Source organism: Bufo bufo, chromosome 5 (genome assembly GCF_905171765.1).
Source record: "Bufo bufo chromosome 5, aBufBuf1.1, whole genome shotgun sequence".
Classification (NCBI taxonomy): domain Eukaryota; kingdom Metazoa; phylum Chordata; class Amphibia; order Anura; family Bufonidae; genus Bufo; species Bufo bufo.
The window spans coordinates 425,713,359-425,739,491 of NC_053393.1; the positions used below are offsets into that span (position 1 = coordinate 425,713,359).

The window sequence follows — 26,133 nt, forward strand, 5'->3', positions numbered from 1 at the left end:
AACTGCTCCTGCTGGTCTCCAATATCAGCCATTTACTCCTGCTCAGGTAAGGACGTAATCAGTATAACAGAAGCATCTATATCTGTGAGGCCTCTTTCACACTACAGTATGTCCATTTCAGTGTTTTGCGTTCCGTTTTTCACGGATCCGTTTTTCCGTTTTTTGTTTCCGTTGTGTTTCCGTTTCGGTTCCGTTTTTCCGTTCCGTTTTTCTGTATGGCATATACAGTATACAGTAATTTCATAGGAAAAATTGGGCTGGGCATAACATTTTCAATAGATGGTTCCGCAAAAAACGGAACGGATACGGAAGACATACGGATGCATTTCCGTATGTGTTCCGTTTTTTTTGCGGACCCATTGACTTTAATGGAGCCACGGAACGTGATTTGCGGCCAAATATAGGACATGTTCTATCTTTCAATGGAACGGAAAAACGGAAACGGAATGCATACGGAACACATTCCGTTTTTTTGCGGAACCATTGAAATGAATGGTTCCGTATACGGACCGTATACGGACAGCAAAAAACGGACCGCAAAACGGAAAAAAAAAACGGTAGTGTGAAAGAGGCCTTATTCTAATATATAACAGAAGAGTCATCAAAAGGTTTCCAGCTAACCAAACTGCTGATTTGGGTGCTACTTACATAATGGTTATTTCCGTTTTCTGTGCTTGCTTCAGCTCCTCTTCAGGGTTCTTGTATCCAGTGAAGGAATAAAATGTCTTGTCCCATTTAATGGGCCTGTAGAATGATGATGTGGCTGTCTTTGTAGAGGCCATACTATCTGCTGAGCTTTGTACATGGTCAGTGGACAAGCTGCAGGAATTTAGAATGCCCAGGACGGTGCTCAAAAGGTCCCTGGAATCTAAAGTAAAGCTAACTGATCGAAAGCCTGTAAATGTAAATATGATACCATAATAATTATTGGGCAGACTAGATGGGCCAAATGGTTCTTATCTGCCAACACATTCTATGAATAATGTACAACCATTACAATACTAGCGAATCTGAATAAATTAGAATATCGAAAATTTCATTTATTTTAGTACCGTATTTTTCGCTTTATAAGATGCACCCAGGTTTTAGAGGAGGACAATAAGAAAAAACTATTTTTCATTAGACCTTAGATCAGGCCAGCAATCAGACACCCAATGTTAATCAGACCTCAGCTCACAGCCCCAATCAGACCTCATCTGACAGCCCCAATCAGACCCCAATGTTAATAAGACCCTCGATCAGACCTCCAATGTTAATAAGACCCCAGTAAGACCTCAGATCAGCCCCCATGCCTCAGATCAGCCTCCCCATGCCATTTATTAGTCCCCATGCCATTTATCAGCCCCCATGCCATTTATCAGCCTCCATTATGAGCCCCCATGCCATTTGTCAGCCCCAGTACCATTTATTAGCTCCCATGCCATTTATCAGCCCCAGTGCCATTTATTAGCCCCCAGTCCCATTTATTTGCCCAAGTGCCATTTTTAGCCCCCATTATGAGCCCCCAGTGCCATTTATTAGCCCCTATGCCACAGATCAAATAAAATAAAATAAAAAACACTTACCTCTCTTGCTCCTGGATGTCGCCGCTCCTCACCTCAAGCGCGCTGTCTTCTTCCTGCTGCGGATGTGCTGTGACTCAACGCGCATAGAGTCAGGTCACATAGCGCCCTCTCCCTGTGCGCAGCCACAGCACAGCCGACAGCCGAGGACCAGGAAGCGGTGAGTACAGAGCCTTCACCGCTTCCCGATTCTCCGGTACATAATAGAAGCGCTCATTAGTATTAACTTTATAAGACGCAGGGCCATTTCCCCCCCCCCCACACACACTTTTGGGGGGAAAAAAGTGCATCTTATAAAGAAAAAAATATGGTCATTCAATTCAAAAAGTGAAAAACATATATTCTATAGATTCATTACACACAGAGTTGTGTGAAACGGTTATTTATTTTATTGTCGATGATTATGGCATACAGCTAATGAAAACCCAATAGTCAGTATCTCAGAAAATATTTATATTGTGAAAAAGTTCAATATTGTAGACTGAGGGTGTCACACTCTAATCAGCTAATCAACACAAAACACCTGCAAAGGTTTCCTAAGGCTTTAAATGGTCCCCCAGTCTGGTTTAGTAGGCTACACTATCATGGGGAAGACTGCTGACTTGACAGTTGTCCAGAAGACAGTCACTGACCTCCTCCACTAAGAGGGTAAGCCACAAAAGGTCATTGCTAAAGAAGCTGGCTGCTCACAGAGTGCTGTAGCCAAGCATATTAATGGAAAGTTGGGTGGAAGGAAAAGTGTGGTAGAAAAAGGTGCACAAGCAACAGGGATAGCCACAGCCTTAAAAGGACTGTCAAGAAAAGGCCATTCAAGAATTTAGGAGAGAATCACAAGGAGTGGACTGTGACTGGAGTTAGTGCTTCAAGAGCCAGCACATACAGACATATTCAGGACTTGAGCTACAACTGTTGCATTCCTTGTGTCACGCATGACCCAGAGACGTCAGAAGTGTCTTACCTGGGCTAAGGAGAAAAACTAGATTTTTGTACTTACAGTAAAATCTGTTTCTCTTCTGTTCATTGGGGGACACAGGCTTGACCATGGGTATAGCTGTTGCAACTAGAAGGCGGACACTAAGCACAAAGGTGTAAGCTGTTCCCCTTCAGCTATACCCTTCCTACAGGGACTAAGCTAAATCAGTTAGTGCAAAAGCAGTAGGAGAAGAAAGAAAAAATAGGAAAACCAAACAATGTGCAAACCCAGAACAACACAGGCCAGAAGAGGCCCGTAAAAGAGAGAACGGGTGGGAGTTGTGTCCCCTAATGAACGGAAGAGAAACAGATTTTACGGTAGGTACAAAAATCTAGTTTGTACAAAAAGAAAACAAGGGCGGCACTCACCGATATTTGCAGAAGTGGTTTCTTTATTCCATTTCGATATGAGGTAGGGAGCAGACTACATATATGCGTGCATCAGCAGGATAAGGAGACGGCCGTTTCGCACCTCAGTGCTTCATCTGGCCTATAATCAGGTGATAGATTTCACCTGCTTTTAAAAGCCCTGCTGTGACAGGCTTCTCTCTGAGCCACCCAGGCACGGCGCTCACCTGTGCGTCACAGAGAGAGGATCGCGTCACTGTGTGAAAGATACATTACATTAAAAATAATACAAATCAGTCATGCAAACAATACACTATGAGCAAAGGCACTTACAAAAATATCCCCATATCGATCTTATCATTGTGACCTAACGGACCCATTGCGCCTGCAAGGGAGGCAATGTGGTCCTAATTGTGACAGAAGCTCATCGACAACTTCACAATAAAGAAGTATATGAGATATTACAGACGGACCCTACACATTATGTACAGGGCCTGTTACGGAGATTACTCCATAAATATTTTGAGCTGAACATTCTGTTACGGAAGACTGCAGAAAAATTGTTGCCATTGTTTCCCTCAAAACCCTCATGGTACTTTGTACCTAAAGTATACAAGTCACTGACCCAGCCCCCTGGCAGGCCCATAGTGTCTGGGGTTGGATCAGTGACTTGTCACGCTATGTAGACTGGTTGCTCAGACCTATGGTCAGGTTTGCCCCTTCTTACCTGAAGGACACATCGGATTTCCTGTTGGCACTGAATGCTATACAGTGGCAGGAGGGTTTCCAACTCGTGTCATTGGATGTCGAAAACCTGTACACGCGTATCCCCCAAGATAGAGGCATTGAGGTGGTGACTGACATCTTGGCCAACACCGGCAAAAGTATGACCTTCTCCAACTTTATTCATGATGCTTTGGAGCTTATCCTCAAAAACAATGCCTTTAGATTCGGGGACACGTGGTACAGGCAGAAGTTTGGCACAGCCATGGGCACACCGGTCGCATGCACTTTTGCAAATCTGTACCTAACAAATTTTGAGGACAAGTTTATCCATGCGCTCTCCAATCCCTTCCTACCTTTTATGCACACGTATCTAAGATACATTGATGATGTGTTCATAGTGTGGACAGGCACAGAAGTTGATTTCAGCCACTTTGTACAACACCTGAATACATCAAATGATATGAATATGCTATTCACATACAAGTTCGGAGGTTTACACCTCGAATTTTTAGATGTTGACATCTCTGTGAGACAAGGTGAGTTGGTGACTGAGGGATACCGTAAACCCACGGCCACCAACTCACTGCTGCACTATTCTAGCTATCATGCCCCCAGTGTTAAAAGAGCCGTACCTTATGGTCAGTTTGTTAGACTCAAACGTATTAATAAACTTGAGGAAGATTATGACAGACAAGCTTTGGACCTAAAAAATAGGCTCTTAGCAAGGGGCTATCCTTTAAAATTACTCAATGAAGCCATGAGAAAGGCTGCACTCACAAGATCCCCAAAAAATCCCAAAGTGACCTTGACTGGTCAGGAAGAAGAAAAAAAGGATAAACAAAATCCCAACCCATTTGTTTTCTCTTTCAAGTTTGGACCAATGGCCCCCCCATATAAAAAAGGTCATTAAAAATAATTGGAACATACTTGAAAGAGATGAATCCCTGACAGGGATAAAAAATATCGCACCATTTGTTGCCTTCAGAAAATGCCATACCTTGAAGGACAAATTGGTCCGAAGTAGATTCCAGGGAAAAAAAAAAAAAACATGGTTCCAAAACTGGGGCCCCAAGAGCAACCGCAGATGCGGTCATTGCTCATGCTGTAAATTAAATCCGCAATGGGATACCCTGTTTTTTGGAGGGATCCAGCATAGGGTTAACACTCTTATTACTTGCAAAAGCAAATATGTTGTGTACTTGCTGAAATGTAAATGTGGCAGGTTCTACATAGGGAAAACAATTAGATACCTTCAAGAAAGGATTAGAGAACATATCAACTCACTCACTACTGGCAAGGGCTGCACACGCCTGATCGAACACATGAGACAGGAACATGAAGGAAGCCATCAGACACTTAGCTTTGCAGGAATAGAGGTCATACGCAGTCTGCCACAAGGGGGAGATAGGCATAAGGAATTACTCAGGAGAGAGAGCAAGTGGATCTTGCGAGCAGGCGCAATGGGTCTGTTAGGTCTCAATGTTAGATCGATATGGGGATCTTTTTGTAAGTGCCTTTGCTCATAGTGTATTGTTTGCATGACTGATTTGTATTATTTTTAATGTAATGTATCTTTCACACAGTGACGCGATCCTCTCTCTGTGACGCACAGGTGAGCGCCGTGCCTGGGCGGCGCAGAGAGAAGCCCGTCACAGCAGGGCTTTTAAAAGCAGGTGAAATCTATCACCTGATTATAGGCCAGATGAAGCACTGAGGTGCGAAACGGCCGTCGCCTTATCCTGCTGATGCACGCATATATGTAGTCTGCTCCCTACCTCATATCGAAATGGAATAAAGAAACCACTTCTGCAAATACCGGTGAGTGCCGCCCTTGTTTTCTTTTTGTACAAATATATCGCAATAAGTAACAACTTGTTACATGTTGGGCTGAGCACCACTGTTAGCAGTAAATGCCGCATATATCTCTGCCAAGTACTCTGGTGACGTATTCTCCAAAACAAAGGGACTTACATCGTCAGTGCAGTGTCACTCCATTTATTCTACAATTCACACAAAAATCTAGTTTTCTCTGTGGGGGACACAGGCTTCACCATGGGACTTTACAGAGCAGTCCCAAGGGTGGGCATAAACAAGAACCCTCCGGTCAATCAGAGAACCGCTGTCTGCAAAACTCTACGCCCCAGAGAAGCGTCAGAAGACGCAAGGGTGTGTACTCTGTAAAATTTGGAAAAGGTGTGCAAAGATGACCAGGTAGATGCCTTGCATACCTGAAGGCTGAAGCCCCATGATGCACTTCCCAACAGGCCCCCACTGCCCGAGCAGAAACCCGGAAGGGTGAGGCCCGGTCACTGATGCGGTACGCTTCCACAATGGCCAAACAAATTAATCAGGAAATAGAAATTTTTGACACAGCCAGCCCCTCTGACAAACAGGGAATCTGTCCGCCGGAAAGATGACGTCTGGGACAGATAGATGCGAACGGCTCGTACCAAATCCAGAGTGTGGAGCGACTGATGAGACGGGTCAGGACAAAATTAAGGAAGAATGATCTCTTCATTGAGATGGAATGCCGACACAACTTTCGGAAGGAAGGACTGAACAGGGCGAAGGACTACTTTGTCCTGATGGAGGATCAGGAAAGGCAACCGATGGGAAAGGGCCGTGAGTTCTGACACACTACAGATGGAAGTGATTGCCACCAAAAAGGCCACCTTGTAGGACAGGAAGCGAAGCGACACCTGCTGCAAAGTCTCAAATGGTGAAGACTGGAGAGCGCTGAGCACTAGATTAAGATCCCAAGGATTCCACGGAGGGCGGAAAGGGGGCGCAGCTTGCGCAACTCCCTGCAAAAAGGTCTGAACCGCCGAAAGCGAAGCCAAGTTCCGCTGAAAAAGAATGGAAAGAGCCGAAACTTGCCCTTTGAGGGAGCTGAGAGCCAGCCCTAAGTCCATACCCAACTGCAGGAAAGACAAGAGTCGCAGCAAAAGAGAAATGAATGGGAGACAGCTGGTGATGCTCACACCAACTAAAGTAGGACTTCCAAGTCCGGTGGTAGATTCGGGAAGACGACGGCTTTCTGGCACGAATCATGGTCTGGAGCGGCTTCAACAGCCATGCCGTTAAATGTAGAGACCCTAAATTCGGGTGGAAGATCGGTCCCTGCGACAAGAGGTCCTCCCGAAAAGGAAGACGCCAGGGTTCGTCTGTGAGGAGGGTGACTAGAGATGCGTGCCACACTTGCCGTGGCCAATCGGAGGCCACAAGAATGACGTACAGACCCTCAGACCTGATCTTCCGGAGGAGACGCGGAATGAGGGGAAGAGGAGGGAACACATAAGGAAACGTAAACTGACTCCACAGAATCACTAGGGAGTCGTACGCCAGGGCCATGGGATCCCTGGAAAGCGCAACAAAGTTGTGGTTGAAGCGGGAGGCCATGAGATCCACTTCTGGCCGACCCCATCGCTTGCAGATGGCTAGAAAAACTTGTGGATGAAGAGCCCATTTGCCAGGATCGAGATGCTCTCTGCTGAGGAAGTCAGCGATCCAGTTGTTTACGCCGGGGATGTGAACTGCCGGCAGCGCCGAAACACTGGGGATGTGAACTGCCGACAGCGCCGGAACATGGCTCTCTGCCCAGCTGAGAATCAGAACTGTTTTCGCCATGGCTGCCGGGCTCCGCCCTGGTGACTAAGGTACGCCACAGCCGTGGAGTTGTCGGGCTGAACTTGAACCGGATGTCCCCGGAGATGGTCGGTCCAATGAAGCAGAAAGAGACGAATTGCTCTCAATTCCAAAATGTTGATTGGTAGGGAGTGCTCCTCGCGTGACCACACACCTTGAATGGATAGATTTCCCAACACTCCTCCCCCCCCCCCCAACCCTGGAGGCTTGCTTCCGTTGTCAGCACCGTCCAACGGAGAGGAAGAAAAGAGCAGCCCGACGTCAGCATGGGGGAAACCAACCACCACCTCAAGGCCCGGCGGGTCGGGGCAGAGAGACATATGGGCCGATCCAGGGAGGCTGGGGAACGGTCCTAATTGGTTAGAATGGCTCGCTGAAGAGTCCTGGTATGGAACTGAGCAAAGGGAACTGCTTCAAAGGCAGAGACCATGTGACCCAGAACCTGCATGCAGTGACGAATAGGAAGAGGACGGGTTCGCAACAAGGGGAGAATCTGAAGACGGAGAGTGGATAGCTTCTCCGGGGGCAAGATTACCTTGACCTGAAAGGTGTTGAGTAACATGCCCAGAAAGGTTAGCTGCTGAGATGGATAAAGACATGACTTCTGCCTGTTCAGGATCCATCCGAAGTGTTCCAGGGTGTCCAGGACTATGAGCAGGCTGTCCGTTGTTGCCCGGAATGACGGACCCTTTATCAGGATATCGTCTAAGTAAGGGATCGCCACTATACCTCTGGCCTGAAGCAGGGCCCTGACCGCTGCCAGAACCTTCGTAAAGACTCTGGGAGCTGTGGCCAGGTCGAACGGGAGGGCCACAAACTGGTAGTGAAAGGAACCCACTGGGAACCGGAGAAATTTTTGGTGACTGACGCAGATTGGAACATGCGTCCTTGATGTCTATCGAGGACAGGTAGTCCCCCGGTTCCATGAACGCAATGACCATTCTCAGGGACTCCATCTGGAAGCGGCGGAGCCAAAGGAAGAGGTTGACTGCCTTGAGGAACAGAACGGGACGGAACGTCCCCTCCATTTTGGGGACCACAAAGAGATTGGAGTAGAACCCGCGAAAACGGTCTTGCGCAGGAACCATGACGATCACTCGCTGCCGCAGAAGTGTGTGAATAGCCTGAATAAAGGAATTTACGGCAGAGGAAGAGGTCGGAGGAGACGACCAAAAAAATAGTGACGGAGGGGAGGACCTAAATTCCAGCTTGTAACCCTCTGCGATGACCTCTCTCACCCAGGCATCCGAGACGTGAGCCAGCCAAACATGATGAAACAAATGAAGCCGGCCGTCCACCCGATCGGAGGGCGCTGGAAGCTGCACGTCATGCAGAGGAAGTCTTGGGGGTTATAGGACTTGGAGCCCTGTTGACGGGGACGCCAGTAAGGGCGAGGTTTGAAGGAAGGTTTGTGCTTCTGATCTGGGGCAGACTTGTTGGTCGGCCGCTTGGGGCTGGAAAAACTCTGAAAGGGACAAAAAGAGGTTTACACTTTTTTGACTTGTTGAAACGAACCCTGTTCTGTGGTAAATGAGTGCTATTACCACCTGTAACATCAGAAATGATCTCGTCCAGGCGTTTGCCAAAAAGTCCGCTGCCGGTAAAGGGGTGGGCCGTCAGGGTCCGCTTTGAAGCATTATCTGCCACCCAGCAGGAGAGCCATAGGGTACAGCAAATAGCCACCAAAAAGGCTGACGAGGGGGCTGCGTCTAGAGAGGCTTCACAATCTCAATATACGCACTGGCATGGGAGAGCTGCAGGGCAATATCGGAAAGTTCCCCCGAGGAGAGACCCTGACGTAGATTATTTGCCCACTCACCCATAGCTTTGCTCACCCATGTAGAGGCAAAAAACGGTCGCAGTGCTGTGCCCACTGCTTCCAAGAAAGATTTTGCAAAAGATTCCAATTTTTTTATCCCTGATATCAGAGAAAGAAGCCCCATCCGCCATCGGCAAAGTGGTATGCTTTGCCAAGCGGGATACTGGCGGGTCAACTATAGATGAGGATGAGCACTTCTTAGTTAAATCCTCCGAAAATGGATAAAGGACGTCTAAGCGTTTTGGCAAGGCACAACGTCTATCAGGAAAATTCCACTCCTTGGAAAAAAAGGAATCAAAATCCTGGTGGTTGGGGAAACATTTGGACGAGCCAGCCGATGAGGGTGCGGGGTCCTTAACCTATAAAGTCTCTAACGGCTGTAATGAGATTGTCCACCATAGAGGACAGCTTTGAAGACTGACCCTCAGAAGAGACAAAATCCTCATCTGAAAATCTCTCCTCGGAACATGCCTCTTGCAAAGAGGACACGTCGGAGTGAGACGCAGACACCCTTGTGGGGGAGGATGGTATGGCCCGTTTAGTGGGACGGCCACGATGGGAATGAGCCCCAGGATCCCCAGAGTCAGACTGGTCAGAGGACGGCCTTGTGGACAAACACCCCAGTATTTTCACAATGGCTTTGTTGGTATGGGAGACGTCCTGTACCATCTTTGACAGGGAGCGCGCCGACTCCGGCTCTACCATAGGCTGGACAGTAGGGGCGACTGGGTCAGGGGCAGAGCCACTTGGCGGTGGAGCAGAGGGGATCTAACTGACCGGATGGAAATTTTAAGCGACAAGAAGCACAAGCATAATGACCTCCTGCTTTGGGGCCTGGGGCCTGGGCTCGGACATAATAAGTACCCTGTAGTGACAGGTAGGAGGATGAGGGGGGTAGGTTGAACTCTGTAGGAAGGGGAGACAGAGCTTACCCGGGCTGTGTCCCTCAATGCAACATGTCCGGAGGTGCCTTGAGCCAGAGTCCCGCCGAGGAGCATTTGAAACAGGAGGTGGGCGGAGGCAGAAAAGACACCAAGATTCGCGCCATGATACAGCTGAAGGAGGGGAAGCGGGAAAACTTCATGACCCGTCCCCAAAATGGAGTCGGTCCCCGGGGAAACCGCGGAGAAGTGCAGGCCCGACCCTTCTGCTGCCCCTGCTAAAGAGGTCTCCGCCCCTCCACCCCCACTTGCGGGATAACGGAGCTGTTGCTATTGCCCTGGCTGAACGGAGATGCTGACCGGGAGAGAAGAACCCGCGGGAAGCCGATGTGGGAGTAGGCCGCAGAGAAGACAATTAGTAGCGGGCCCGGCGGAGCACAGGACCGGGAATGCCGAGAAGGAGGAAAAGCCCTGAGGAGAGGAGGCTTCTCTAGCCCAACCTACGCCCGACAGGAGAAAGGCGCATAGAGAAGACAAGGCCTCCGTGGGGGAAATCACTCCAGGTATCCTGAGGAGGGGAGGGAGGAGGGGAACATTCTGGGGGCCAGAAATACTCATGCGTCCAGCGTCTTCTGCTCCCCTGGCTCCAGCCGGATCACCACCTTCAGTGTGGGGCCCCTTGGGGAGGGCTGCTACACCGAAACCGAGGGGACTTGCAGTGGGCCGCCGTGGTGATCCGAAGGCTGGCGGGATGCAGAGGCTTTAGGAACCTCTGGTCCTCTTTGACTTCTGGATACCGGGAAGGAGAAGCTGGCTTGGGGACCCCACTGGTCTCCCGTCCCCTGGGTAGGAGTGCAGGCAGCTATGGCTGCCTGAAATCATGCTAGAAGAAAAGAAAAAAAAAAAATATGGAAAAAAAAAATTTGCAGACCTGCAAAGCGGGGAGGTCTGCCTCCTACAGACACTAAGCTAAAACTGATTTAGCTTAGTCTCTGTAGGAAGGGTATAGCTGAAGGGAGGAGCTCACACCTTTGTGCTTAGTGTCCGCCTCCTAGTGGCAACAGCTATACCCATGGTCAAGCCTGTGTCCCCCAATGATACGGATGAGAAAAGGACTGGACTGTTGCTCAGTGGTCCAAAGTCCTATTTTCAGATGAAAGTAAATTTTGCATTTCATTTGGAAATCAAGGTCCCAGAGTCTGGAGAGTGGAGAGGCACATAATCCAAATTGCTTGAGGCCCAATGTTAAGTTTCCATCATCAGTGATGGTTTGTATAGCCATGTCATCTGCTGGTGTTGGTCTTGGTATTATATCAAGGTCAAAGTCAGCGCAGCCGTCTACCAGGGAATTTTAGAGCACTTCCTTCTGCTGGCAAGCTTTGTGCTTCCCTCTCCTGCCCACACTGACAAAAGTATACCAATACCTGGTTTAATAACGACGGTGTCACTGTGTGTAATTGGCCAGCAAACTCGCCTGACCTAAACCCCATAGATAATCTATGGGATATTGTCAAGAGGATGAGGAGAGACACTAGACCCAAAAATGCAGATGATTGGTCTTATATAATATTCTAATTTTCTGACATATTAACTTTTGGATTTTCATTAGCTGTAAGCCATAATTATCCACATTAAAATAAATAAACGCATGAAATAGATCAATCTGTGTGTAATGAAGCTATATGATACAAAAAAAATTAACTTTTCAATGATATTCTGTACATAAATCAGGCAGGGTGGTATATTACCAGTTTTTAGCTACATTTGCTCCTGGGTACTGGCTCTGAAGACTGTTTGTCAATCATTAGCCGCACTGATAGGGTTCACTACCACACTGCATTCGGCCTCAGATATTCCATGACAATTCATTTACCTGGATCCCGTGTTGAGTCGTGATCACTCTCAGAGTTCTGTACCGTTTCTCGAACATAAAATGTAAGCTGAGCAGGTTTGTGTTTCCTAAGACCTGGTTTTTGAAGATTTTCCAGATATCCATTCAACCTCTTTAGTGAGTTTTCATTGATCTCCTAGAAATCATAAATGGGAGGAAAAATGTCCCATTATATGTGAATTATGCTACACTTATGTAATGTACTTTCCTGCTACCTTAGGTCTTGCTAAGCTTATTCCAGCTGGAATATGCTGGTGTATTTCAGGGTATGTTCACACATGCCAGAAATGACTGGAAATCCTTTCCATGCATCTGAATGGTGTGTCCATGGATTTTTATAATCCCCATTCAGGTGTATGGGACAGTCACAGACATGACACTGCTTACAATATCTACAGGTAACTGCCTTGGTTTTGTAGCAAACCATTGTATGGAAAAAGGATTACACAGAGCTACTGTAAATAACATGTAAGGCTTCCATGAAAGGGTGGCTTGGAGAAGGCACCTCCAAAAACATGATGGTAGAGCATCTATGGTTTGCATAAGTGCATCTGGACAAAGCTTCTTTGGACTGAAGACCAAGGTGGAGGTGTTTGGTTATCATGCACTGCACCAAAACCACACAAGGAAACCAAACACGGTGTATCACCAGACAGCAACTGTGGGCAGGACGGTGGACGGTTTGGGCTTGTTTTGTAGCAACAGAACCAGGCAAAACTTGCAGTCATTGAGACAAGGATGACTTTCACTTTGTATCAGAATATTCTTGAGATACAATGTGTGATTACTTAAGCTAAATGGGACACTTCCATAAAAAAATAAAAATAAAGATATTAACATTCTACATGTGAGTATTCTATGTAAATAAAATGTTTTTTTACAGGCCTCTGCAGTCACGGACCTCAACAGTCACATGCTTGAATGGCACTTCAACCACACGAGGCTGTTGATTGACTGCAGAGGTCATAAGACCAAACGTGGAGGCTGGGAATGAAGCATGGGCACGGCAGGTGAGTGTTTTTCTTTTTTAATGGGGCACATTTGAAGAGCATTGGGTTTATTGGCTGAACAACTCCTTTAACTTCATGTTACTGTTGTCATATTTCATGTTAATGAAATATGAGTGCGCTTGTTTTGTTTCCATCTGGTTTCTGAATATTGGTTCACTTTTTGAAAACAATTACTACATACTGAAAGCTGTTTTTTTTTATTTCATATAAGTTGGTGAGGAGCACAGGATTGTTATTTAGGCCTTAATAACTAATACAGAATTGAAGAAAGTACACTTTTTCCAATGACTCTAAGGCTCCTTTCAGACGAGCGAGTTCCACGCATCGGACTTTCAGCGTGAGTATTCAGCAGCTCCTGTCCTGACATCCCAGCACTTACTGGGTTGCATAGCATTATACTGATTTTAATGCTATGTAGCCTTTAGAGGTCCAGAATGTATTGGATAACAGTGACATAATGCTTTTAGTGTTAACTGTGAGGGTAACATAGCATCATAAATCAATATAATGCTATGTGACCCCGGCAGCGCTGGGAGGTCAGGACGGGAGGTGCCTTATACTCACGCTGCGAGTCCATAGTGTGGAACTCGCTCTTCTGAAAGGAGCCTAAAGGATCTGCATTAAAAATAAGGAAACATCCCTGAACATTTCCTCTTCCAGAGATTCAATTCACATTTTAGATTAAAAAAAAAGACATATGGAAAAGCAGGTCTTCAGATGATAAGATGGCAGACAAAAACTTTATAACTGTGTGGAAAAAATAATACTTACTCTCTCTCTTGGGTGCTGTCCAAAGAAATCAGGGTGCACAGCAAAATAGAATGGTCTTAAAGCATTGACAGCATCAGCCCCAGACAGGGACCTGGTTTGGACCAGATGAATATAAAGAAGCTTGCACCAACAAAGCCTACAGAAATGAATAACACATACTGATTACATAATCGCTAGATAAAATAAACACACAAATCACCAGTAAATAGAAAAAAAGATGGGAAAGTGGATAAAAGTGGACCGGGCAACCATTTACCAGCAGTCCTCTATGGCCAATGCACAGGAGTAACTATTAAGCCCATGGAGCTCCTTATGAGTAGAGGTATGGAACAGAGGTTGTAGGCTCTCAAGAAGGTGCTGCTGGCTCTGCCCTAAAGTGTTCAGCAGGCTTTGCCAGCAAAACGACTAGCCAGTAAGAATCTATCTTGCAAATTAAACTTAGGAAACTCTTAGGATCTATTAAAGGGGATGTCTGCTTGATTGACAGCACTAGACCCAAGTCGTACTCTAGCGCTGTCAATCATGAAAGGGGGGTTCAGTAGGCATCGCATAGCGGTGCTTGTACTGAAAAAGCCGACTCCTGGTGCTTAAAATTGCCTGCCAGCACAGGAATAAAAGTACGATTTTATCAACCACCGCTACTGCTTCTCCCTGTACACAGATGAAAACGTCCGGTGTCGGGGGGAGCAGTCAATGGTAGGCGGGGACGAGCCTCCCTAGCATCGCGGGTGACTCTAGGTAGGCTCATCCCCGTCCCTGCCTTCCATTGGCTGCTCCCCCCTGACACCGGATGTCTTCATCCGTGTACAGGGAGAAGCCGCAGCGGCGGTGCGGGGACCAGGAGCGGCACAGGGAGCGGGGTGTCACACCGGTGACAGGTTTTAGAAGGTCTGAAAGATTATCTGCACATTAGTGATCTGACAGCCTCTTTTGGTTTTGGTTTCACTTTGTCTGTGTGTTGCTGGTATGTCCACACCTCCTGTTCAGGTGTGGATCATGTGACCTTTACCTCCCCCTATTTAGTCTGACTTTACCCATCACTCCTTGCTCTGGATAGCTTCATTTGGTTTTTAGAAGAGCTGGAGTGTGGTTCTAGTTGAAGTCCTGTTCATCCATCATCCATTAGCCTCAGAAGTTAAGTGTTCCGCTTGTTGTATTTTGTATTCCCCCCACCTTTGTTGTTTACTAGGCCTCAGCGAGACGCTGGTTCCTTCACCGGGGAAGGAGCGGGTTGTCTCTGCCCTGTGATTACCATTAGGGCATCCGAGGGCCACCAGGGTTTTCTAGGTTCCTGTATATGGGCATCTGTACCATCGAGAGGTGCCCATACGGATAGGAGTTAGGGCCAGGAGCAGGGTTTTATAGGTGGTGACCCTTTTTCTTCCCTAGTGGTGAGGCCTAGTGTATTTTCCCTTCCTTCTTGTTGTCTTTTGGTGTTCTCCCCTACTACATCCGTGACACGGGGTAAGTATATTCCCTCTGAGGTGCCCGGCACATGGGGGGGGGGGGGCTGTTGTATAATGTTGGATAACCCCTTTAAACTGCAGGATCACCCCTACCAGGCTATGTGCCTGGTTTAATAAGGCTGCTTTGGTGACAGAGCCGCTTTAAGATCCCAGTTACTGGTGGCATGATTAGTAATGCTTGTACTTGATAAAAGCAGTCTGTTAAGTGCAAGTTTACAAAGACTGAAAAGTAAAGCTCTTTTCACACTGTCATAGAAGCAGAACCACTAAAATTAGTGTTGGATCCATCCTAGGAAGGACACCAACTGTACCCGACGGCCGCCACTGACTTATAATGCCACAATGGAGGCAGTGCGGAAGACTTCTGCTTAGAGAGGCAGGCTGTGGGCACGTGCTAAAAACTCAGTATTTCCAGAGAACCCCTTTAAATGGTTTAATGTTCCATCTTGGTGTCCATCTATTCGATGGGAAAAATACTGCATCATGCTGTGCTCATTTAACCCTTCAAATATGGTACTTCTGATGAACACTCGGGATGAAGCCTCAATGGCAAAAATCATCCTGACAAATACTGAGATTGTGATTATTGATTCCTGGAGTTGCCTTCGGGGCAGCATGTGACACTTCATGTGACAAGGCTGTATGAAATGTGAACGACTGAGGTCAGCCTACCTCTTTGCAGCGCTGCAGCTGGCAAACATGTCAGTCTTGGCGTGGAACCCAGTAGACATCAAATGAGAGCCTAAAACAGAAAGATACATAAATTATAAGGCACAGTTCACACTTTGATGCAGGTTTTATTCCTAAAAGCAAAAATTAGGCAGGATCCAAAAAAATAAAAGTATGAAGCTTTAAATTGTGGTATACCTCTCCCTTTAGGCTCACTTCTTTTTGAAGGATAAAAAAAACTAAACATTACATTTAGGGCTGTGTTCACACATGCGTTGAGCTTTCCAGTCTTCTGCTCCTACAGAAGAACAGGAAAATGATAAATGACCGATCTGCTTTATTATGAGCATCGCTTGTGCTCTGTCTGACAGAACTGACACAAACTGAGCACATCTCATGTCCATTAAAACAAATAGGGATTAGAATTGATCTTTTAGGTTTCCCTTCTGACAGATCAGAAGACCGGAACGTTCAATGCATGTGTGAACACAGCCTTAGAGGGGTTCTCCGGGAATACTGAGCCTGGCTCTCTAAACAGAAGATTCCTATTTACCTGCTCCCTGCAGCTCCAGTCCCCCGCACTGCCTCCACTGTGTCCATGTTCTGGTCCCTGGCTCGTTTTCTTCCGGCACTTTATGGACATGGTCACATGCTCCACTCAGACTCAAGCAGCACGTCACCACTGAAGCCAGTCATTGGCTGCAGCAGAGCATGTGACCATGCAGTGGCGGAGGAAAACAAGCCAGGGACCAGAATATGGACACAGTGGAGGCCACGCGGGGGACTGGAGCAACGGGGAGCAGGTAAGTAACAATACTCTGTTTGGAGAGCCAGGCTGTGGGCACTTGCTAAAAACTCAGTATTTCTGGAGAACCCCTTTAAATGGTTTAATGTTACAAATATGCATATCGATTTTTCATCAGGTCACCCCCCTCATCACTATTGGTCTGGCTTTTCTGACCCTGCTGTTACTCCTATGGGAAGGTGCAGGGACCAGTTGGAGGGGGGTGGCTGTTCTACACAGTGACCCTAAAATACATTGTGTGATGTATACTAGAGCGGGAGACACCCTTGGCAGCAGATCATACAGGGGGTTACTGGGTGGGGATCTACCCTCTATTACATATTGGTGGCATATTGCTAGGATATGCCACCAATGACAGATGCGGGTCCCACCTCTGGGACTTGCACCTATTTCTAGAAGGTGAAGGAGAGTGCACTGTGCATGCACGGCATGCCCTCCATTGGCTTCTATGGGAAATACCAAAGCGAGCGCACTTGGCTATTTCCAGAACTCCCAAATGAATAGTGAGCTCACCGTGCAAGCGCGGCCGCCGCTATGGGAGTTCTGGAAATAGCCGAGCCAATGCTCAGTTATTTTCGGCATTCCCATAGAAGTGAATGGAGATTGTGCGGTATGCCTTCGTTCACTTTGTGGGCTCCGTTCTAGAGATAGGAGGGACCTGCACCAATCTGACATTGGTGGCACATCCATAGATATGCCACCAGTGTATGAGATGGTCCAGCCCTGATGCGGGGTAGGACCAGGGGCTGTCCAGACGAACACATTAATGAGGGCACAGCGTACCCCACTTCTTCTTCATCGATGTGAAATACATACATTGATGGCGATAGTCCTAGTCTATATCTAAGAAATAGTGGCCTCCTGTGCAGTCCCTGTAATCAGTACTGGGGCCCTCGGGGGCCACCTTCAGTATTGCGCAGTGTCAGTAGTACTCCAGTTCCGAGAATCTGATGTCTTTCTGGATAAACAGTAGGTGACAGTCTATACCTGTGGCAAAACTACAAATCCCATCACAGATTGTCAGGGTATGATGGGAGTTGTAGTTTTGCAACAGCTGGAGATTCCCAGGTTGGAGGGCACTGCTGTGTGACCCGTGCAGAGCCTGCACCTAGGTGCTCTCCCAGTCACCCAGTGTCAGTCCCCGCGCGCTGGGAGGGGACACATGCGAGCCCCCTTAGGTTTCTGGGGCAGACGGCTGTATGCTTTGGTGGTCCTCCTCCCCTGTCAGTGAAATCCCTCCCTCTCCAGCCTGTGAGTGCGCTCACCTTACGTGCTTCACGCATGGCAGACATAACAGGTTCTCCTCGGTGCGCATTGGACGCGTTTATTCTGCACCACAGAGGAGCGTTATTTGTGCTCCCAAAACCGCAAGGCGCGGTGGGCCGCAACCTGCCCTTCACACAAGGAGGTGGCGCTGTGTGACGGACAGCGCAGGCCTGTAGTCAGCCGCACGCTGCACCGCGCCCCCTAGTGACCCACTTGGGAAGTGCAAGTTACAGCCCACAAGCTGTGTCACCACAGAGGCTCTCCTGTCCTATTTCTCTGAGGAGGAAAGTAGCAGACATGTCACCTCACAGGGGAAGGCTACCTCCAGAAGCCTGCACCCAGCTTCCCTCAGCCGCTGGGTGGCATGCAGCAGTAGTCCTCTTTCACACAAACCTTGCATCCTTTCGCAAGCAAGTTCAGTCAGTTTTGTCTGCAGTCGTGTTCAGTGTTTCCGTTTTTTACCGCGCGGGTGAAATAAGTTTTGATGCGGTTTTTTTACACGCTTGAAAAAGAAAACCCTGAAGAATTACAAAACAACATCTCCTAGCAACTATCAGTGAAAAACACATTGCGCCCATCCCAATGCGTTTTTCACTGGAGCCCCATTCACTTCTATGGGGCTGGGGCTGCGTGAATATGGAACATGTTGCCATTCTCAAATGATGCTCATGTGCACAGACCCATTGAAATGAATGGGTCAGGATTCAGTGCGGGTGATAGACGTTCACACATTGCAACCGCGCGGGAAAACTCGCTCGCGTGAAAGGGGCCTTATTAGTGAAGGCGCAAATTCTGGTAGGAAAGATTTTTAGAGGAGTTTATGCTTTTTTTTTTTGCGTTTATTTGGCATGTTTTTCACTAGCTTTTATCATGCGTTTTTGTGAAGTCTTTTTTTTAAAGTGAAATGTTCTATAGTGAGACCTATGGGAAAACACCTGAAAAAACACCATATCAACAGCACCCCTGAGGCCTCCTTCACATTGACGTTTTTCACTGACGTGTTCTGTCCACATTTTCCATGGACAACACACGTACTCATTGATTTTAATGTGGCTGTTTACATATCAGTATTTTATTTTATTTTTTTTACTTTGGTCCATGATGTGACCAAACAGGCCCATTATAGTCTATGGGTCTGTGAAAAAACACAGACACAACGCGGATGGCACAGAATTGCATCCATGTTTGGTCCGTTTTTTCACTGACCACTAATATCAGATGATCTCCCAGCCTCCTCCTTCCTCCGATTGCAAGCATGGCTGCATGCTGGAGGTAACTGGTAGTTTGCTGTGAGCCGGACCATACGCTCCTGTAATTTGCCCAGTGGCTCCTGGTATTGCCCATATGGCACAGGTAGGTTAGCGTTAGGTCCCGAGCTACTTGAGATACATTGGTGCGGTGCTCGGACTCAGATATGTCTTTAATATAAGGATATATTGGCTAGGGGTACTTTCACACTAGCGTTTATCTTTTCCGGTATTGAGTTCCATCATAGGGGCTCAATACCGGAAAAGAACTGATCAGTTTTATCCTAATGCATTCTGAATGGAGAGCAATCCGTTCAGGATGCATCAGGATGTCTTCAGTTCAGTCCCTCTTACGTTTTTTGGCCGGAGAAAATACCGCAGCATGCTGCAGTTTTCTCTTCGGACAAAAATTCTGAACACTTGCCGGATCCGGCATTAATTTCCATTGAAATTCATTAATGCCGGATCTGGCCCCAAGTGTTCCGGCAAAACGTTTTTTCCAGATGACAACCGGAAAGACGGAACCGGTATTGCAACGCATTTGTGAGACGGATCTGTCTCACAAATGCATCCATTTGCGTCCGGATTGCCTGCCGGAATCCTCTGCCACAAGTGTGAAAGTACCCTAAATTCTCAATTTTAACACCAGTTTGAGGGTTTAGTCAGATTTGGTTGTTTGCATCCACAGTAGTGCACCTTCCTTATTAATGCTTATTTTTCAGCAGAACAGTATCTGTGGAATACGGATGACATGCGGAGGGCAAAACACGGACACACGGATCCTTCACGGACATCTTTACAGATGAAACACGGACTGATTTTTTTTCACGGACGTCAAAAAAAGCACCAAAATTTTAAAAAATCAGCCCCCCAAAAACATTAGGGGTCATTTATGAACACCGCTGTGCCTATTTTTGGCATAAAAAAAGTCTTAAGTGCTGTTTTTGCGACATTTTAAACGCCTGTTTGACAATATTTTGTCGCACAGGCAATTTTGTGCCGCATTCAGCACTTCAGAGTGTTGAGGATGTGGCCAGATTTACCATTATTTATGCTTAACCCGTTCAGAACCCTGCCAGTTTTCACCTTAAAGGGAACATGTCACCTAGAAAATGCATATTAAACCGCCAGCAGGACCTTATTGCAGCCTGTAGCATGATTATAAAGGTGTCTGTGTCTTTTCTGTGCAATGTGGCAAAAGCCTGTAAAAAGGCTTATTCAACGGGCCACGCTATGTAAACGATAGTCTTGAAGTCAAGGGGGCAGCGGCTTTCTTACCTAAAGTCAAGCGCACCCCACCCCCTTTACCTCCCCATAGCGTTTGATTGATAGGATGCCCGATTTCTTCACTGCCAGTTGCTTGAATGTGGTCTCGCGCATGCGCGGGCTCTCGTGTGCGAGTGCCTGAGCATTGAGCTTTTGAACAATACCTCATAGTGGAATGGAACAGTGCGCAGGTGCCGGTATTGCAGGGACACAGTGCACGCGCAAGACTACCTTTAATCGTCCAGTAGTGAAAGAAATCCTATCAATCAAACGCTATGGGGAGGTAAAAGGGGCGGGGCGCGCTTGACCAGGTAAGAAAGCCGCTGCCCCCTTGACTTCAAGACTATCGTTTACATAGCGTGGCCAGTTGAATAAAAGTCTTTTTACAGGCTTTTGCCGCATTGCACAGAAAAGACACAGACACCTTTATAATCATGCTACAGGCGCAATAAGGTACTGCTGGCGGTTTAATATGCATTTTCTAGGTGACAGGTTCCCTTTAAGGACCAGACCATTTTTAGCAAATCTGACATGTGTCACTTTATGTGGTGATAACTTTAAAACGCTTTTACTTATCCAGGCCAATTTGAGAATGTTTTCTGGTCACACATTGTACTTCATGACAGTGGTAAATTTGAGTCAAAATATTTCATTTTTATTTATAAAAAAATACCAAATTTACCAAAAATGTGGAAAAATTATCAATTTTCAAAATTTCAATTTCTCTGCTTTTAAAACAGATAGTGATACCTCCTAAAATAGTTATGTTTAGGCCTCATGCACACGACCATTTTTGTGGTCCGCATCTGAGCCGCCGTTTTTGCGGCTCGGGTGCGGACCCATTCACTTCAATGGGGCCGCAAAAGATGCGGACAGCACTTCGTGTGCTGTCCGCATCCGTTGCTCTGTTCCGTATAGCATATAGCAAAAATATAGCATATCCTATTCCTGTCCTTTTTGCGGACAAGAATAGGCATGTCTACAATGGGCCACCCGTTCCGCAAATTGCGGAAGGCACACGGGGCGGCTTCCTTTTTTTGCGGATTCGCGGTTTGCGGACCACAAAAAACGGCACGGTCGTATGCATGAGGCCTAACTCTCATTTTATTAAGCAGGATTGTAATTAGGAACAAAGCTTTCAATAAACTGGTGTACAAGCTTAAGAACAAATTCTTGGTGTCTGATGTCACATAGCATATTTGTATGACTTGTTGAGCCAATAACAGTAATTCTATACATTCCACATATAGCAAAAACTGGAATATTTATCTATGCTTCCAGAAAAAAGACAAAGGTAAAGAAAGAGGATATTGAAGGGAGGAGAGGATCAAAAGAAGGGAAAGGAAACGGTAAAGTGTGTGGTTGAGTCTTAGTTTGCGTCTGTTGTTTTGACGCCGTTTTTATTTTATCTTTTTTACGGTGTTCACCTCAGGGGTTAGGTCATGTGTTATTTTTATAGAGCAGATTGTTACGGACATGGCAATACCTAATATGTATACTATTTTTATTTTTTTACATTTAACACAATAAAAGCATTTTTGAAACAAAAAAAAAATCATGTTTTAGTGTCTCCATAGTCTGAGAGCCATAGCTTTTTTTTATTTTTTTGGGCGATTGTCTTAGGTAGGAGCTCATTTTTTGCAGGATGAGGTGACGGTTTGATTGGTACTATTTTGGGGGGCATACGCCTTTTTAATCGCTTGGTATTGCACTTTCAGTGATGCAAGGTGACAAAAAAAGCACAGTTTTTAAAAAAATAAATTTTTATGGTGTTCACCTGAGGTGTTAGCTCATGTGATATTTTTATAGAGCCGGTCGATACGGATGTGACAATACCTAATATGTATACTTTTATTTTTTTCCCTATTTTTCATAAAAAAAATTATTTTTGGGAAAAGGACGCTTTATTTTTTTACTTAAAGGGCTTCTGTCAGCCCACTAAACCGTTTTTTTTTTTTTTGTTTAATAATAATCCCTACACTGCGATCTCTGCATACATAAGTAAAATAATAATTTTCGTTCAGTAGAATTTGATAAAACGCTATTTTTATAATATGTAAATTACCTTGCTACCAGCTGGTAGCAGCCGCATCCTCCGATCGTAATGACGCCCCCTCCGCATTGTGATTGACAGGGCCAGGGAACGGAATCTTCAATCTGCGCAGGCGCACTGAGAGGCGGCCACTCACTCGGCCGCTCGCTCCTCAATGCGCCTGCGCCGGGTGTAGATGTGACTTCATCGGCGCAGGCGCATTGAGGATGGAGCGGCCGAGTGAGTGGCCGCCTCTCAGTGCGCCTGTGCAGATTGAAGATAGGTACGGCCGTGGCGCAGGCGCCAGATATTGAATGAAAACAGGCAGGGCCAGCAGAGAACGATTCCGTTCCCTGGCCCTGTCAATCACAATGCGGAGGGGGCGTCATTACGATCGGAGGATGCGGCTGCTACCAGCAAGTAGCCGCCCTACTTGCTGGTAGCAAGGTAATTTACATATTATAAAAATAGCGTTTTATCAAATTCTACTGAACGAAAATTATTATTTTACTTATGTATGCAGAGATCGCAGTGTAGGGATTATTATTAAACAAAAAAAAAAAAACGGTTTAGTGGGGTGACAGAAGCCCTTTAAAACTTTAATTTTTTTTTGTAAAACTTCTAACTAACGTTTAATACAGATACAGGAGGTGGGTGCCGACGGCAGAATCACATAGCCATCACCCGACCTCTATGACAGGGAGCTGCTATCAGTGGCAGTTAACCCCTCAGGTGTCATAGAGGTCGGGTGCCGGCTATGTGATTTTGCCATCGGCACCTGCCTCCTGTAACTGTATTAATCGTTACTTATTTTTATTGGTGGCGCAGTACGCCCCCCCCCCAGTATTAAACTCATTGGTGGCACAGTGCACTCTTCTCTCCCCAGTATTAAAGTCATTGGTGGCGCAGTGCGCCCCCCCAATCACCCAGTATTTTATTTATTAGTGGCAGTGGCCACAGGGTCCCCTCCCCCCTCTTCATTGGTGGTGCAGTGGCAGTTCTGATCAGAGCCCCAGCAGTGTAATCGCGAAGCTCTTATCAGTTACCATGAAGTTACTGAAGCCCTGGCTGCCATGGTAAGCTCCCTGCTGCGGTGTGTACTACGCACAGGGCAGCAGGGAGAGTGTGAAGTCCTATTCAACCTAATAGAGCTCTATCAGGGTGAATAAGACAAGGGATGAAAAGATCCCAGGTTCTAGCCCCAAAGGGGGGAATAGTTATTAACCTCATAAGGACTTATGACGTACCGGTACGGCATGTTGTCCTGGTACTTAAGGACACATGACGTACCGGTACGTCATGTGTATTTCCGATGTCCGCCGCCCTTGAGCAGGCACCTTGGCTAAATGCGCCAAGGTGACCCCCCCGTGTCGGCGATCACCGCAAACCGCAGGTCAATTCAGACCTGCGGTTTGCGGCTTTACCTGCGTATTGTGGTGGCGATCGGCGGTGCCATCGGGTCCCCATGCGGCTGTGGGGGGGACCCGATGGCATGGAAGGCAGCGCGATGCCTAAGGAAGGCATCGCGCTGCCTTCTGGTGACGAGCCTGTGAGATCCAGCCCCCTGGATCTCACAGGCCGGAAGCTGTATGAGTAATACTCACTGTATTACTCTTACAGCCAATGCATTCCAATACAGAAGTATTGGAATGCATTGTAAAGGATTAGACCCCCAAAAGTTCAAGTCCCAAAGTGGGACAAAAAATATAGTGGAAAAAAAAATAAAGTTTTCCCCCAAAAAAATATAAAGTTTCAAGTAAAAATAAACAAAAACATCATTTTCCCCAAATAAAGTAAAAAAAATTACATATTAGGTATCGCTGCGTCCGTATCGACCGGCTCTATAAACATATCACATGACCTAACCCCTCAGATGAACACCGTAAAAAAAATAAAAATAAAACTGTGCTAAATAAACCATTTTTTTTGTCACCTTACATCACAAAAAGTACAACAGCAAGTGATCAAAAAGGCGTTTGCCCACCAAAATAGTACCAATGTAACCGTCACCTCATCCCGCAAAAAATGAGCCCCTACCTAAAACAATCACCCAAAAAAAACAAAAACTATGGCTTAGAATATGGAGACACTAAAACATCATTTTTTTTGTTTTAACCTCCTCAGGACCGCCGTACGCAGGATTGCGTCTTTGCGGCGGTCCTGTTGTTCTGGGTGGACGCGCCGGTGCGTCCTCTCGCGAGACGCGAGATTTCGTGCATTGCCGGCCCGCGCATGCGCATCGCGGGCCGGCAAAAGTTAAAGAAGTATTTTGTCACCAGCCTGCCAGCCACGATCATTGGCTGGCAGGCTGGCGATTTTCAAAAAATCAAATCAGAAGCCAGATAACAGATCATATTAGTAAATATGATCTGTTATATGGCTTCTCTGCTCCTCTGCTGGTCCTTTTTGTCGGTTGGATCCAGCAGAGGAGCAGAGATCACTGTGAGTACCCACCAACACTACACCTTAGCCCCAGATCACCCTCCATCACCCCCATCATCCTAATTAACCCCTTGATCGCCCCCTGTCAATCACTTAGTGAAAGACAAAAAGTGATCAGTGTAAACTGTCACTTTTTTTTTTCCACTAGTATTGGCTGTTAGGTTTTAGGGATAGTTTAGGCCCCTTGGTTAGGTAGTTTAGCGTCAGCGCCCAGCCCACCGCACCGCAGTCACTTATTCGCTGATTAGCGTATCGCTAATCAGCATTTGTACTTTTATAGTATCTGTAAGTGATCAAAACTGATCACGGTCAGATCTATAATAGTATTAGTGTCACTTTAGTTCGCCCTCCACCCAAAACGCAGTGTTTGCCCGATCAGGCCTGATCGGTCGCCCACACGTGCGTTCACCCAAGCCCGCCCCACCGCAGTGACAAAAAAAAATTTGTTTTTTGATCACTGCACATTCACTTTACACGCACTGCGGCGATAAAAAAATCAGTTTTGATATTTTTTATCAACCGCAGCGGCCTCCGGTACTTCGCTAGCCTCCCCTTTGTAAGACAGACTTGCTTTTTTTCTTGGGTAGTCTCAGGGAATACCCCTAAATTTAGTAGTCCAAATGGCAAACAGGGGGTATTCTTCTGAAGAGGCCTACAGGATTCTGACCCAGTCGGATGAGGAATGGGAACCCTCATCTGACGAATCTAGCGGGTCAGAATATGAACCTGTAGAAAGCAGTGGCTCTCTGACCCAAAGTTCGGACGAGGAGGTGGAGGTCCCTGGCAGCACCAGGCGTACCCGGCCCCGTGTCGCTAGACCACAGGTTGTGCAGGATCCGTTTCAAGAGCAGCAGAGTGGGGCAGTCGCTGCCGGATCACGTGGTGAGGCATATACCAGCAGCGCAGCCCTTCCTGGACCTAGTACCAGCACTGCCGTACAACATGGTGACGTGGCGAGCACCAGAAGGGCAGTTGAAGCTGGTACGGTGGCACGTGCAGTAGCTACCCCGTCGCAGCCACCGCGCAGACAGGCCTGTAGAGCCCCTAGAATCCCTGAGGTGCTGGCAAACCCTGATTGGCAGTCACCAACTTCAGCCGCACCTGTAGTTCCCCCTTTCACCGCCCAGTCTGGAGTTCGGTTTGAGACGGCTCAAATCGGTTCGGCCCTGGGATTTTTTGAGCTGTTCTTGACTGCGGAGCTCTTGGACTTAGTCGTGGCAGAGACAAACCGGTATGCCACACAATTTATATCCGCCAACCCGGGAAGCTCTTATGCCCAGTCTTTCCGGTGGAAACCAGTCCAAGTTTCTGAACT

General features: G+C 46.9%; 1 protein-coding gene across 1 annotated transcript in view; it reads right to left on the bottom strand.

Moving 5' to 3' along the window:
* TCAIM (T cell activation inhibitor, mitochondrial) overlaps positions 1-18,014 on the bottom strand; it is a 62,040-nt gene extending 44,026 nt beyond the window's left edge. Inside the window, exons 1-5 of the mRNA XM_040433396.1 lie at positions 17,831-18,014; positions 15,764-15,833; positions 13,626-13,761; positions 11,827-11,980; positions 649-895 (exon numbers count right to left, since the gene is read on the bottom strand). Coding sequence (XP_040289330.1) covers positions 649-895; positions 11,827-11,980; positions 13,626-13,761; positions 15,764-15,822 — 596 coding nt within the window. The 5' untranslated portion in view covers positions 15,823-15,833; positions 17,831-18,014. The remainder of the gene's footprint in view (positions 1-648; positions 896-11,826; positions 11,981-13,625; positions 13,762-15,763; positions 15,834-17,830) is intronic.
* Between the last annotated feature and the right edge of the window lie 8,119 nt (positions 18,015-26,133).